Source organism: Bacillus rossius, chromosome 6, assembly GCF_032445375.1.
Source record: "Bacillus rossius redtenbacheri isolate Brsri chromosome 6, Brsri_v3, whole genome shotgun sequence".
NCBI lineage: Eukaryota > Metazoa > Arthropoda > Insecta > Phasmatodea > Bacillidae > Bacillus > Bacillus rossius.
This window is the reverse complement of record NC_086334.1, coordinates 7,284,070-7,299,769: the sequence shown is the minus strand read 5'-3', so window position 1 is coordinate 7,299,769 and position 15,700 is coordinate 7,284,070. Positions and strand designations below refer to the sequence as shown.

Here is a 15,700-nt window from a genome sequence, read left to right as displayed (position 1 = left end):
CTGGCCTGGGCAGGTTCTGGAGTCATACTATACTCCTGGCACCAGAGATGGCAAATAGCACTAGTCGAGGGGTTCCGCTTGGGTAATGGTATTGCCACCCTTACCATGGGAAACAATGACAAGACATAAAGGCATAAATTAACATACAATATTAAAACTCATCGATTCAAACAGGGAAAACAGTCTTAGAAAACATATAAACTCTAAATGCTCTCGGAATTACACACACTTTGATGAACTTGTTCACACGAATCACATGCTGGATGGATAGTGATGGTCAGCTTATGACAGCTTTAGGGGTCCGAGGATCTGCATTAAACATTTATGTATAAATATGCGTTAAAATTTTTGAATGGTTAAAAATAAATAAAATTAGTTCTGTCAAATAAATAGTTTTTATTTAACTAATGGTGGAATGTTGCCAAAAGTTTAATAAGTTATTAATTTTACTGTTATTTTGGAACATTACCCTTACATACCTACGTATTTTAGATATTTCATTAGGCTTACATTTACAAAATACTTATTGCCAAATCACATTCATGTTAATTGTAACCTTTAAGATACTGAATGCATATGTAAAACCATGGTAATATAAACAATTTGCTATAGAATGAGATTTTCATCATATGTGACTTCTGTGCATATTTTCCATGTAGGAGATGCACAGCTTCCAAATTTTGGAGCTTTTACTCCAGTTATTTAATGTTGTAAATAATGCATGTGTACAACAGTTAAATTTATTGTAAATTAAATAGATCTGCTGCTAATTTTTTTAAGTTAGTTTCAATAATGTTATCATGACTCCGTTGACTAATTATTTTGTTTGAATTTTTTAAAATTTTTAGTATTTTACAGAACAGTCAGTACTCAGAAAAAATGTTCTCCAAACTTGTTCTAGTCTGAATATTTTTTTTTTTTACAATTGTTTTGGCACCGCAAATCTTTGCCACTTTGCTCAACTGAAACATGAGTTGAGTGATCGCAGAGGAAACAGCTTTCTCCCTCCCGCATACTCAACAGTTCATTAAACAACTAGGTGGGAAATGAAGCAGGTATGTTGGTGTGCTCTCCGCGTTCGCTTTGCTCGCGGAGAGAGTGCACAGCAGATTTGTGAGTGGACGGCATCTGGGATGGAATGCACGTGCAGGTGGAAGTGTCACGTGCCACTTCCATCAGCACTCACTTGTAGAAGAGTGGCTCGATGCAGTGCACGCTGACCGACCACTTGCTCATCTGCCGGCGGAGGCCATCTGCGAAGGCTACCACAGCGTGCTTGCTCATGCTGTAGGCGAGCAACGGTGGCATAGTGACGCGGCCTGCCGCCGTCAGACAACAACAAAAAAAATGTGCACGTGTACACATGATAGATGTGAAAATTCTTTGGCAATTCGAACTTTGACTCGTAAGTATCATATAAGGGATAAAATGACAGAGAGAGAGAAATAAGACAATTTTTTTTTAAATAAACCTGAATCGACAAAATTATTACTCACACTCAAAATAACTGCTCAGGATATCAACAACTATAGATCCATTAATAATGATTAATTAAAAATCACTGTTGAAATACTCGCAACATAAAGAAAAAACCGTGCGTGTGACTGTTTCTGTTTCTTCAAACAATTCTGCCATTTGGAAAAAACCAAATCTTTGGACAAAATATTAAATTCATAACAGATATGGGGGTAATACAGGACTGTCTCAACATCAATCTCTATGCTGCTGTTTGAACAAGGAGGAATGTGAGCATGCTGGTAGCAAATATCAAATTCAAGGCACTCGCAGCTGACTGTTAGGATACTAATATCTATTTTCTGAAACAAGCGCATGCGCGCACACACTGTCTTATTCTGTTGTTCATATACATCTCTTGGTTGAATTTTTTTTTTTTTTTTTTGGGGGGGGGGGGGGGGGCTGGGGATGAATCATCACTCATAGAGGAGAACGAAAACAAAAACAAGCCCAGCATTGTATGAAGCATAGTGCTCTTTTTATATCTCTGTGGCCAAGTACCTATTTTCAGTCCTTTTTGTATCAAGCATTTCACAACGTTTCACAAAAGTGTTGCATTAAAATTTGGCCTTGAAATTTTACTCTCTTTTTGCCTAAAGAAGTTTCACTTCAAAGAATGTCACAAATTTTGGATCTCAAACTTATCCTTCAATAAACATCCAACAGCTAATTTTAAGTTTTTATGCTGCACATAGACATCAGATGACAGGATCTCCAAGGTTTACGTTATCTCTTTACTATCTCTGTGGATTTTAAATTAGTGCTCAAAAATTGAGTCATGCTGGGCATTAGAATCAAATCCATGATACTTGTCACAGAAGTGTGGCACCTTATTTACTACCACTAAGAAACCCAATTGTATAAAATAAAGCAATTTTTGTAACATTTATACACTGGTTTAATTATATTAGGCAGCTTACAACAACTAGAGTCTATATTTTAAGTATCATTGAAATCACACCTTGGGAGGTTCTTTCTACAACATTTTAACAGTTTTTATTATTTCTTGGGTTTTTGAAGCAAGACCAACATTCTTAGAGTCCCACAAAGTAAGTCTGGGGTATGTGCTTAACCATAAATTAGAGATATATATATGTGTGTGTGTGTGTATATTAAATGCTTGAGTTTGCATTGGACTGTATACTTAGTCTGCTTCTACTTAAAAAAAATGAATGGTTTTTATGACACCATGAAAAAAAAAAATATTTAGGCTTGTTATGTACCAGGGTGGCCACATTGTGGAAAGTCAGGGAAGTTGTAGTTGGTCAGGTAAGTTAAGTAATTTACTTTAAATCCTGGGAAAATCCCCCCAGTGATAGTAATTTTATGGGAAAATGTCATGCTCTAGTCTGCCATCACCTAGACTGTGTTTTAGTACATAGTACACACAAAACAAAATTGTTTATGCAAGGTTCTGTTTGAATAAAAGTGTAAAGAGAACTAGGCCAGCTATGAAGAAGATTCAGCCAGGATTTTATTTATATTAAAAAAATATATGAGGTAAATTAATTTAAAAATTAGTCAGCGAAAGTCAAGGAATTTTAATAAGTTATATGTGTGGGCAGCCTGTGTACAGAATGACCTAGGTGGTGGGGTCTTACTTCATCGGACTCTGAACTACTTAGTTGCTAGCAAGCTGCTCCTTGGTTGTAAGTCGCACCAGATATTTTACTGATAGAAGCCAATCGTAAATTTTGCCTACTTGCTCCAAGAATGTTGTCTTGGAAGACGTGGCCACAGTGGAGGACCTATTGGCTATGTTACTTAGTCAGTCGAGCACTCACCAGCGATACTGCAGATACATGCAACCCTGCCCTTGGACTCGATGAGCATGTCGAGGAAGGCTTTCGTGACGCGGACCATGCCGAAGACGTTCACGTCGAACACCTTGCTGATCTCTTCCGTGGATGTCCAGTGGAGCTCTCCCACGCTCAGGACACCAGCGTTGTTGACCACCGCCCACAGCACTGCAACTCAGGCAAACCCTTCGAAGAACCTTCGCTGCTGATGCCGTACTTACGTTCAACTACAAAAGTTGCCAACTGCTTCAAAAACTAAGGCCAGTAAACAGGGAAGTTATATGAAGGAAGCAGTGATGTGAGTGTAGCACGATTGAGGTTCCACCAACCTTTGTCGCCGATGGTGCCCTTCACGAGCCGCACGGCCGCTTGGACACTGTCGTCCTTGGTGACGTCCAAGGGGACGATGTGGAGCCTCGACGAGGTAGATGCCTTGAGGGCGGCGGCGCCGGTGCCTTGTGGCATAAGGCAGCCGGCGTACACGGTCACGCCCAGGGCGTCGAGACGCCTGGCGCACTGCTGGCCGAACCCCGAGTCACAGCCTGCCACAGTGGACAAGCGGCAGTGTTGTCTTTCTCACAATAGATCTATATGACTAGCCAGTGTCAGGTTTGTATCTATAGAAGATGGTCTGCACATAAAGCAAACAGCGGTCACCCAAAGCGGCATGGGGACAAGGGTCGACATTTGAAATCAACAGTCCAATGGCATATCCCTAGATTGCGATCTGGTCAACAGCCTGTATCTCTGCTTTCGGACTTTATGGAATATGACGCGAAGGATGTATAGAACTTTTAATGTCAAATTTCACCATTTGGCCAACGGGCTAGGGTTAAATGTTTCTAACACTGTCTTCAAATAAAGGAGTAACTGTGTTGTGTTAAGTTACACATAAGAGGAAATAATCAAGAGAAACTTGTGGAGATAACTTCAAACTATTCTTATTGCTTGAAATGTTCCACATTCATAAAATGACACTGCTGGCATGTGCCCCTCTTCAGGAATACGGCTGACTTAAGAGTATTCCTTTCCAATGTCAGTACTTCACCGCCATAAAGGCCACCGTTGAACGGCAGTTGTCGTACCTGTGACCAGCACCGCCCTGCCGCCCAGGTCCGGCAGTAGCCTCCTGGGCAGGATCCTGCCCAGCAGGGCGAGGCCCAGGTCTGCGACGAGCAGCGACAGCAGGGCCAGGGCGACGTGCGACGCCGCGTGGCGGTAGGCGGCGGGCAAGGTAGCCTCGGCGACGGCCAGCGACGCCAGGAAGACCGCGGCGAAGCGTGCCACGTCGTGGCCCATCGCGGTGGCAATGCTGGATCCTGAGCATTGGTGGCTTAGTAGTGCTTGTCTTTGGGAGGTGGTTTAGCATTAGTATCTGCTTGCAGAATGGTTATACGTCGATCTTATTTTGACCAAGGTTTTGAATTAGTTCCGAAACTCCAGCATGGCCCAAATGATCAACACGAAATTTGTTTCATTCTTTTAAACCTTTGTGTATAACCCTATGTCTAATATCCTACACTATATATATATAAGTAGGTGTATTTGGTATGTATGAGGACAGGGGAGGGGGGAGGGGGATCGGGGATCCGATCCAGACACCTTAAGGCTTCGCTTCATCACCCATGTTGGATTACGTCACTTCCTTCGACCATGCACACACGAAAAAGTGTCCCGTTATGTTCATCAGCCATGTACGCACGAAAAAATGTCCCGTTACAGTAGTTGGAAATGGGGGGTTCAAGCACAGGCGCAGGAGCCAGGAGCCCGCCATCTTGGATGACGTCATCGGCGGCCATCTTGGATAACGTCATCGGCGGCCATCTTGGATGACGTCATCATGACCTTTGACCTTGACCTTTGACCTTGCTAATCTATGCCAATCTATGCCAATCCGTATGCTAATCTATGCTAATCTGTATGCTAATCCATGCTAATCTGTATGCCAATCCATGCTAATCCATCCGCCATTTTGTATTTCTAGAAATTTCCACCAACTTCGAATCATGACGTCACCGTTGCACTTTGTGTCACGGGCGCCATCTTGGATTTGAATTTTTTTTTTCGAACTTTAAAATCCGATGTAAACATCAACCGCCATCTTGTTTTCGTCTGCTGGTGGCCGCCATCTTGTTTTCGTCTGCTGGTGGCCGCCATCTTGTTTCGTCTGCTGCAGGCCGCCATCTTGTTTCCGTCTGCTGGAGGCAGCCATCTTGCGACGTCATATAGTTCTGTTGGTCGCCACCAGATAGCAGCAGGGATTATTTTATTTTTTTTCTTTAACTAAAATAATTTCAGTGCCGAGGCTGGGATTCGATCCATGGGACGTGAAAACGTCCGGGATGTCGTGGTTACGAGGCGGACACCTTGATACTAGACCACGAGACCAATTGGGATATAGTGGAATAAATAATCTATATATGCCACGTACTGACGTCAAGTTTTATGATAAAAGGGGGGGAGGGTGTCTTTGGCTTCCCAAATGCATGAAATTCAAATTATTATTATACCATCGCCATCTTTAATTCCAGCACAGACTACCAGATGGCGCCAAATTCAAATATTAGTTAGGGAGTCGGCAGGCAGGTGTCGCATGCCGCCATCTTGGTTCTCAAGTTGGCTGGTAGATGTCGCTAGTATCGCGCGCCAAATTCAAAAATTAGTTGCCGTCACTGCCACCAGGGTATCTGACAAGTCCTAATTAATATACTCATACACATCCTACCTCTATGACTTCTACAAACAGACTGATTGTCTGCGTATAATTACATTTTACCATTCTCTAAGACATTTATAAGTATCAGTACCTTGGGGGGATATAGGTTATAAGAATTAAAAAATAATAAGTAATGTGTAGGTAAAATCTTATATATTAAATTAAGAACATAAACTGAAACAGAAACTATACAACCAAAACAGAAACTATACAACAAAAAAAGAAACTATACGACAAAAATGGAAACTATTAAAACAAAAAAAAACAGAAACTATACACCAAAAATGGAAACTATACACCAAAAATGGAAACTATACACCAAAAATGGAAACTATACAACAAAATGAAAACTATAAAAAAATTGAAACTATACGACGAATGGAAACAACAACCAAACTGCCAAACTATTTACAACAAAAACTATTTACAGAAAAAAGATTATTCATCGCCTCCGATATAGCCGTGGGGGACCGTGCGGATACCGTCTTCACAGATTAAACGTTTGTCGTCCTCCCACGTTATGGCTAGCTTATTGCTGTATTCGCTATACAGCACATGCTTTCTCGACCGTATGGCTCTAACACCTGCCCTCCTTGTGCGGTGGTCTTGCAGGGCATCCAGGTAATCACCGAATGTGATGTGGTTTTTGATCACACAACGCTGGATGCCCTTAGCCTTCTTCTCAACCTTGCCACCACACATGTATGCATAGAGTTTGGCCCGCAGACTGACAAACTCGCTCATTACTTCTCCCCCACATTCATCTTTGAATTTGCCAACAACTTTCTTGTTTATGGGGGAGAAGCATGGGTGGTCAGGAGGGTAGCAGCTGGTGTCGAATTCAGACATGAACTTAGGGTCCGCTTTTAGATCATGGTAGAAGTCCTGTGTCTGAATCTCATACACAAAGCTGTCTGTATCCATATATGCCAGATGAATATTTTCCTGATATTTCGGTTTCATAGTATTATAGTGGAAGTCGTACATGAGTGTTTTTGATAGATCAAGTACTGCGAGTCCGGCATAGATTGGCTTGTCGAAAATGATGGTCTCATGGTTCAGGTGGACAAGACTCAAGTTTGGCTCATACATTGTGCGGTCCTTGAAGGACGGACGACACACCAACTTCTTAAAACGCTTCTCGGAGCACACCAACTCCATTTTGAGCCTCCGTCTCTTGTTCTCCATTAGTTTGCCAAATGTCGAGTTCACAGCGAGCTTGAAGAACTCCTTCTCGAACTCGTTGGCTGCTGCTTTGCGCTTGTTGGTGTTCAGCCGAATATAGGGCTCCAACCATGCCGACTGCTCAAACTGAAGAACTTTATGTATTCTTATGATTTTTAGACCATGCGATACTGCTTGCTGTAGGTTTTTGTAGTGAACGATGTAGTGCTCTTTATTTTCCAGCGTTGTCATCAGCTTTGATTGCTTTGAGCCGGGCGGACACTGATTTACGGGAAGAAATGGCAGGTCTTTGTGACTTTCGTGGAGTTCGAGAGGGTACTCCACATCACACTCGATAATGTAGCCTGTGGGTGAATTTTCCGGAATAGACATGACATCAATTGATGTGTCTGTCCATTGGAAATGACGAATGGGGAGCGGCAGAGACATCGCCCACCCGTACAAGTTGTTTGCATCAATGTACTCCAGGAATGTGGATGGCTTGGAAGCATCATGTGTTTCTGGTACGTAGGCATTATTAGCTACGCAATGACGTTTAATGCTTTGCGCTACACCACCACGAATACCAGCCTCCACAAACATATACATGTCGTAATCTGTGAGTAGCTCTAGCTGTACACCTGTGGTTCGAAGCATCGCGTCGAAAGCGAACCCAGGACAAGAAATGTAGTGAGATGGATCTAAACTATATGTTTCCAAGCAAAGACTGCGGAAATTCTCGAATACGTCCGCCAAAATCAGAACATCCGTCTTTAGGTACAAGTCAGCGTACTCCCCTAAGGTAGCACACTGAAACTTGTCCCAGACATTTTGTGCGTGAGCGTAATCTGCCTCGGAAATACCAGTATCGGTCAGACTGTTGTAGAAATCGCCGATAGGTGGAAGACTAGTATCATCCAAACGAGCAAAAGAATCCACAAAGTCGTAGGGGAAGACTCCCTTGCGGGTAACCAACTCCAACTCATCAGGAGCGAAAAACTCAGCAGTACTTATAAACTTGTCTGCAGGCAAGAACTCGGCGAGCGAAGCAAGACCCCGACTCATAAAACGGAACGTATCGACAAACTGAATGCTGAACTTATCATGTAACTTTTTGGAAAAAGTTATCAGCTTCTCCTCTGAATTCGGAATGATGAAGATGTCTTTACTATCATACCCCAACTTCCTGATAATGAAGTTCTGGTCGTATGCCAGGTTGTGGAAGAACACAATCAACTTTTTTGGTCTGCGCCTGAGAAGGTTGCAGTCATTACATGCAGACCCAATAAATTCGCCGGTGAAGTGATTGTGGTCACGAACTTTCTTTACAGCCCCTCCAAACTTTCCCCCACAGTAGCAACAACACCTTGCTTGCAGAAAAGCAGTGTTTTGTGCATGTGTGAGCGGAGTCATAGTAACAGATGTAGAAAATATTTTCTGTACATCATGTCCAATCTCCACAATGCGGGATATGAATTTATCTTCTGCGTCACACCCCCTGTATATTTCAGGCTGTGAAGGAAGTGAAGAAGTGAGGTGTGCAGGAATGATGGAGTTATCTGCTTTCACGTAAATGCAGTAGCTGTATGCCTTATGCTTTTGGTACTGCAGTGTGTATGCTTCATCAGGATTCGGGTGACACGTATGGATTTTCTCCAGAATAGCTTCAAAGTCGCAATATACCACGATGGGCATCTTGTCACTGTGATGGAAGTTTTTGAACTTCAGAACAGGAGGCTGGCCATTTTCATCAAGCGATGGCATTTCCATTCGAACAGCAGAATGCTGTTTGCAGAGCTCACTATGTTTTTCCAAACACTGAAGACCAGTGAGCCCGCTAACCCTATCCCGATCATCATAATGCTTGAAGCATCTTTTGCAAACATGAATAGCCTCAGTGTGTGTAGTGAGTTGGGACCGAACCAGAGCAGAAAATTTTTTAATGAATGTGAAATGGGACGAATTGTCATTGACCAAGAGCAGCAGATCGAAATGATGTTCTTTCTCTTCAGGAGCGACTCGTGCAGGAACAACATTCAGATTTTCGTCGATACTGTAAATGTTGATGGAGACTCCGGGGTTCTGTTTTTCAAACAGAGGTATTTGCTTGATTGGAGTAGGGAAGTCAATGTTGTTGAAGTTGAATTTATCTTCCAAGTCGTGGTAGCGCTGGTTCACACGTTCAGGATGCTCACCTTCCACATACTTGACAAGAATTGACCACTTAAAGCACATGTGGTCTTCAAGATTTTGCGGATTGATCACTGCGTATTTGTCTTTGATGCATGTAGGTAATTCGATGTAGGAGCTGGCACGGAGTGGATCGAGCTTGTTTATTCGTAGTTGAAGTCGCTTAACGGCCGACAAAGTCCATCCGGACCCCTTCCCCATGTAGTCTTCCTCCTCCTTGCAGATCTTAGAGATGGACTCGGTAACTGCCTCCTCCACCTCATGAACTGCGTAGAGGGGAACATTCATGGTTTTGAAGGCCCTCTTGTCTTCGCTGGCATCCGTAGGTTTTTCGTAGTCGCACTCGAGCACGATATTGAATTTGAGAGGTCCGTTCTCTTCAATCTCCTCCACAAGTTGGTTTATTATTTTGTTCTTGATGGAGTCCATGTACGTACAAATGTCCTTGGCAGTACTTGACGTATTAACAGCAATGTAAGTCTTCAAATTACCCTTGAATCCTACTTCAGCGGTGATGAAGCCATGGGTATTGACCAAACCCGCGCCGGTCACCACCTTTGTTCGGCTGGTCGATGGTTTAGGCAGTACTGCAGGCTTAACTGCTGCCATCCTCTGCTTCTTTGTTGGAGGCGGAGCAGACCCCTTGCACACCTTGATGTGGGCTTTCAATTTGTCAGCCCTGACGAACTCCTTGGCACAGTTGTCGCAGGTATGTGCTATGCGGTTAGGGTTGAGACCACAAGCAGACTTCTCATGACGTCTAGCAAAATCAGCGCGGGCGAAGACCTTATAGCAGAAACTGCACCGCATGCCTGATGTCGTAGCGACAGCTCCAGCACATGTTGACAGGTGCTGCTGCATCTTGTCGCTGCGTGCGACCATCTTGCCACATAGGTGGCACTGCTGGAAGTCACGCTGCTGGTTCTCGGCACACTGACGTTCGTGACGGTAGCGGTTGTTGCCTGCCGTGAAGGTAGCAGGGCAGAAACGACATTTCTGCACGGTAGATGCCATCACAGCAATCGGTAGTCCGGTCTTGATGTACGGAACAGGCGAAGGAAGCTCGACGTACGGAGAACTATAACAGAAGAATAAAGAAAACAATGTAGCTAGCCATTACACGAAAACAAACATAACCTCAAAACTCTAGCCCTTAGGCTAACTAACCCAAACTGTTAGCAATGTTACTAAATAAAAAATTTGCAAACATAACCTCAAAACTCTAGCCCTCAAGCTTACTAACCTAAACTGTTAGCAATGTAACTAAATAAAAAAGTTGTAAACATAACCTCATAGCTGCTCCTTCATGTACAATCCAAAAAATGGTATAATATTTAAAGTACTGGTAAAAGTTAAAGCTGAAAAAGTATTCAATGTTAACTAAAAATGATTTATTACATAACCTCAAAACTACTCTAATGCACAACCCAAAAATGCTAGAATATTTAAAGTACTGTTAAAAGTTTAAGCTAAACAATTCCTGTTTACCCACACATAAGTGTACAGAGAAAAAACTAGCTATCTTATAACCTACAAAAAAGCTGAGAAACATAAAAATATTAACGAAACATGTAGCATACCTCAAAAAACGATGAAGTGGAGCTGCAGAAGATGATGTAGCGTTGGCGGTAGGAATCGTGGTAGCAGCGAAACTCACACACGAACTAACTTACTCAAACTCTAAGAACACACTGAAGCTCCGACAGCTAATCCCGGCCTTTTATAAGCAGTTCTGCTTTTCAACAACAGATGACACCAGGTGTTGTGTTGAGTCATAATTTATTTAGTTCTTTTATGTGGTATGCGGGATGCTCACTAACGTTCGCAAAACAAGGATGGCTTCGCTAGGCATCAAGGAGAAGGAAGTTTGTCTTTCATGTTAATGCTTCTCAGCTGTCTCAAAGCATATTATTTGTCTGAGTAAAGTTATTATTTTTTAAATCCACCTGATAAAAATATTGTATGTTCTGATTTATTGACAGAATTTCACTGATTAAATGTAACTCTGAATAAAAATGACATGACTCAGTAAGTAAAAAATTCTTCATGCAGAGATAGATCTCTAACAAATAATCAGGAGCACTCGGTGAAAACCATCAGATGTCTAGCCAGGAATAATCAGAAACACTTGGAGAAAGCCATCAATATAATATCAAGATTAATCAGAAGCACTCGGATAAATCCATCAGATGTCTAGTTAGGTATAATCAGAAGCACACGGAGTAAACCACCATAATATTGTCAAGAATAATCAGGAGCACACGGAGAAAACCACCATAATATTAACAATAATAATCGGAAGCACACGGAGAAAACCACCATAATATCGACAAGAATAATCGGAAGCACACGGAGAAAACCACCACAAGTTTTCTTTGATATCATAAAAATACAGAAAAAAATATTTAATAAATAACTAAAAAATTAATAAAAAATTTTAAATGACAAAATAAAATACAAAAATACATAAACAGATTCTGCTAGCTTGTGAACTTCTCATTGTTGAGCAAAGATATAGTTCTAGTACAAGCCAGAATTTTATGTATTTTTGTATTTTATTTTGTCATTTAAAATTTTTTATTAATTTTTTAGTTATTTATTAAATATTTTTTTCTGTATTTTTATGATATCAAAGAAAACTTGTGGTGGTTTTCTCCGTGTGCTTCCGATTATTCTTGTCGATATTATGGTGGTTTTCTCCGTGTGCTTCCGATTATTATTGTTAATATTATGGTGGTTTTCTCCGTGTGCTCCTGATTATTCTTGACAATATTATGGTGGTTTACTCCGTGTGCTTCTGATTATACCTAACTAGACATCTGATGGATTTATCCGAGTGCTTCTGATTAATCTTGATATTATATTGATGGCTTTCTCCAAGTGTTTCTGATTATTCCTGGCTAGACATCTGATGGTTTTCACCGAGTGCTCCTGATTATTTGTTAGAGATCTATCTCTGCATGAAGAATTTTTTACTTACTGAGTCATGTCATTTTTATTCAGAGTTACATTTAATCAGTGAAATTCTGTCAATAAATCAGAACATACAATATTTTTATCAGGTGGATTTAAAAAATAATAACTTTACTCAGACAAATAATATGCTTTGAGACAGCTGAGAAGCATTAACATGAAAGACAAACTTCCTTCTCCTTGATGCCTAGCGAAGCCATCCTTGTTTTGCGAACGTTAGTGAGCATCCCGCATACCACATAAAAGAACTAAATAAATTATGACTCAACACAACACCTGGTGTCATCTGTTGTTGAAAAGCAGAACTGCTTATAAAAGGCCGGGATTAGCTGTCGGAGCTTCAGTGTGTTCTTAGAGTTTGAGTAAGTTAGTTCGTGTGTGAGTTTCGCTGCTACCACGATTCCTACCGCCAACGCTACATCATCTTCTGCAGCTCCACTTCATCGTTTTTTGAGGTATGCTACATGTTTCGTTAATATTTTTATGTTTCTCAGCTTTTTTGTAGGTTATAAGATAGCTAGTTTTTTCTCTGTACACTTATGTGTGGGTAAACAGGAATTGTTTAGCTTAAACTTTTAACAGTACTTTAAATATTCTAGCATTTTTGGGTTGTGCATTAGAGTAGTTTTGAGGTTATGTAATAAATCATTTTTAGTTAACATTGAATACTTTTTCAGCTTTAACTTTTACCAGTACTTTAAATATTATACCATTTTTTGGATTGTACATGAAGGAGCAGCTATGAGGTTATGTTTACAACTTTTTTATTTAGTTACATTGCTAACAGTTTAGGTTAGTAAGCTTGAGGGCTAGAGTTTTGAGGTTATGTTTGCAAATTTTTTATTTAGTAACATTGCTAACAGTTTGGGTTAGTTAGCCTAAGGGCTAGAGTTTTGAGGTTATGTTTGTTTTCGTGTAATGGCTAGCTACATTGTTTTCTTTATTCTTCTGTTATAGTTCTCCGTACGTCGAGCTTCCTTCGCCTGTTCCGTACATCAAGACCGGACTACCGATTGCTGTGATGGCATCTACCGTGCAGAAATGTCGTTTCTGCCCTGCTACCTTCACGGCAGGCAACAACCGCTACCGTCACGAACGTCAGTGTGCCGAGAACCAGCAGCGTGACTTCCAGCAGTGCCACCTATGTGGCAAGATGGTCGCACGCAGCGACAAGATGCAGCAGCACCTGTCAACATGTGCTGGAGCTGTCGCTACGACATCAGGCATGCGGTGCAGTTTCTGCTATAAGGTCTTCGCCCGCGCTGATTTTGCTAGACGTCATGAGAAGTCTGCTTGTGGTCTCAACCCTAACCGCATAGCACATACCTGCGACAACTGTGCCAAGGAGTTCGTCAGGGCTGACAAATTGAAAGCCCACATCAAGGTGTGCAAGGGGTCTGCTCCGCCTCCAACAAAGAAGCAGAGGATGGCAGCAGTTAAGCCTGCAGTACTGCCTAAACCATCGACCAGCCGAACAAAGGTGGTGACCGGCGCGGGTTTGGTCAATACCCATGGCTTCATCACCGCTGAAGTAGGATTCAAGGGTAATTTGAAGACTTACATTGCTGTTAATACGTCAAGTACTGCCAAGGACATTTGTACGTACATGGACTCCATCAAGAACAAAATAATAAACCAACTTGTGGAGGAGATTGAAGAGAACGGACCTCTCAAATTCAATATCGTGCTCGAGTGCGACTACGAAAAACCTACGGATGCCAGCGAAGACAAGAGGGCCTTCAAAACCATGAATGTTCCCCTCTACGCAGTTCATGAGGTGGAGGAGGCAGTTACCGAGTCCATCTCTAAGATCTGCAAGGAGGAGGAAGACTACATGGGGAAGGGGTCCGGATGGACTTTGTCGGCCGTTAAGCGACTTCAACTACGAATAAACAAGCTCGATCCACTCCGTGCCAGCTCCTACATCGAATTACCTACATGCATCAAAGACAAATACGCAGTGATCAATCCGCAAAATCTTGAAGACCACATGTGCTTTAAGTGGTCAATTCTTGTCAAGTATGTGGAAGGTGAGCATCCTGAACGTGTGAACCAGCGCTACCACGACTTGGAAGATAAATTCAACTTCAACAACATTGACTTCCCTACTCCAATCAAGCAAATACCTCTGTTTGAAAAACAGAACCCCGGAGTCTCCATCAACATTTACAGTATCGACGAAAATCTGAATGTTGTTCCTGCACGAGTCGCTCCTGAAGAGAAAGAACATCATTTCGATCTGCTGCTCTTGGTCAATGACAATTCGTCCCATTTCACATTCATTAAAAAATTTTCTGCTCTGGTTCGGTCCCAACTCACTACACACACTGAGGCTATTCATGTTTGCAAAAGATGCTTCAAGCATTATGATGATCGGGATAGGGTTAGCGGGCTCACTGGTCTTCAGTGTTTGGAAAAACATAGTGAGCTCTGCAAACAGCATTCTGCTGTTCGAATGGAAATGCCATCGCTTGATGAAAATGGCCAGCCTCCTGTTCTGAAGTTCAAAAACTTCCATCACAGTGACAAGATGCCCATCGTGGTATATTGCGACTTTGAAGCTATTCTGGAGAAAATCCATACGTGTCACCCGAATCCTGATGAAGCATACACACTGCAGTACCAAAAGCATAAGGCATACAGCTACTGCATTTACGTGAAAGCAGATAACTCCATCATTCCTGCACACCTCACTTCTTCACTTCCTTCACAGCCTGAAATATACAGGGGGTGTGACGCAGAAGATAAATTCATATCCCGCATTGTGGAGATTGGACATGATGTACAGAAAATATTTTCTACATCTGTTACTATGACTCCGCTCACACATGCACAAAACACTGCTTTTCTGCAAGCAAGGTGTTGTTGCTACTGTGGGGGAAAGTTTGGAGGGGCTGTAAAGAAAGTTCGTGACCACAATCACTTCACCGGCGAATTTATTGGGTCTGCATGTAATGACTGCAACCTTCTCAGGCGCAGACCAAAAAAGTTGATTGTGTTCTTCCACAACCTGGCATACGACCAGAACTTCATTATCAGGAAGTTGGGGTATGATAGTAAAGACATCTTCATCATTCCGAATTCAGAGGAGAAGCTGATAACTTTTTCCAAAAAGTTACATGATAAGTTCAGCATTCAGTTTGTCGATACGTTCCGTTTTATGAGTCGGGGTCTTGCTTCGCTCGCCGAGTTCTTGCCTGCAGACAAGTTTATAAGTACTGCTGAGTTTTTCGCTCCTGATGAGTTGGAGTTGGTTACCCGCAAGGGAGTCTTCCCCTACGACTTTGTGGATTCTTTTGCTCGTTTGGATGATACTAGTCTTCCACCTATCGGCGATTTCTAC

General features: G+C 42.0%; 2 protein-coding genes across 4 annotated transcripts in view; one reads left to right on the top strand and one right to left on the bottom strand.

The window, feature by feature from the left end:
* The window catches only part of LOC134532565 (zinc-regulated GTPase metalloprotein activator 1-like), a 315,459-nt gene that overhangs the window by 24,580 nt on the left and 275,179 nt on the right, over positions 1-15,700 (top strand). The gene's annotated exons all lie outside the window — the stretch shown is intronic.
* Positions 1-15,700, bottom strand: part of LOC134532563 (retinol dehydrogenase 7-like) — a 44,661-nt gene that overhangs the window by 17,983 nt on the left and 10,978 nt on the right. The window contains exons 2-5 of the mRNA XM_063369087.1: positions 4,400-4,633; positions 3,644-3,856; positions 3,300-3,482; positions 1,187-1,319 (exon numbers count right to left, since the gene is read on the bottom strand). Of these exons, the coding sequence (XP_063225157.1) occupies positions 1,187-1,319; positions 3,300-3,482; positions 3,644-3,856; positions 4,400-4,613 (743 nt within the window). The 5' untranslated portion in view covers positions 4,614-4,633. The remainder of the gene's footprint in view (positions 1-1,186; positions 1,320-3,299; positions 3,483-3,643; positions 3,857-4,399; positions 4,634-15,700) is intronic.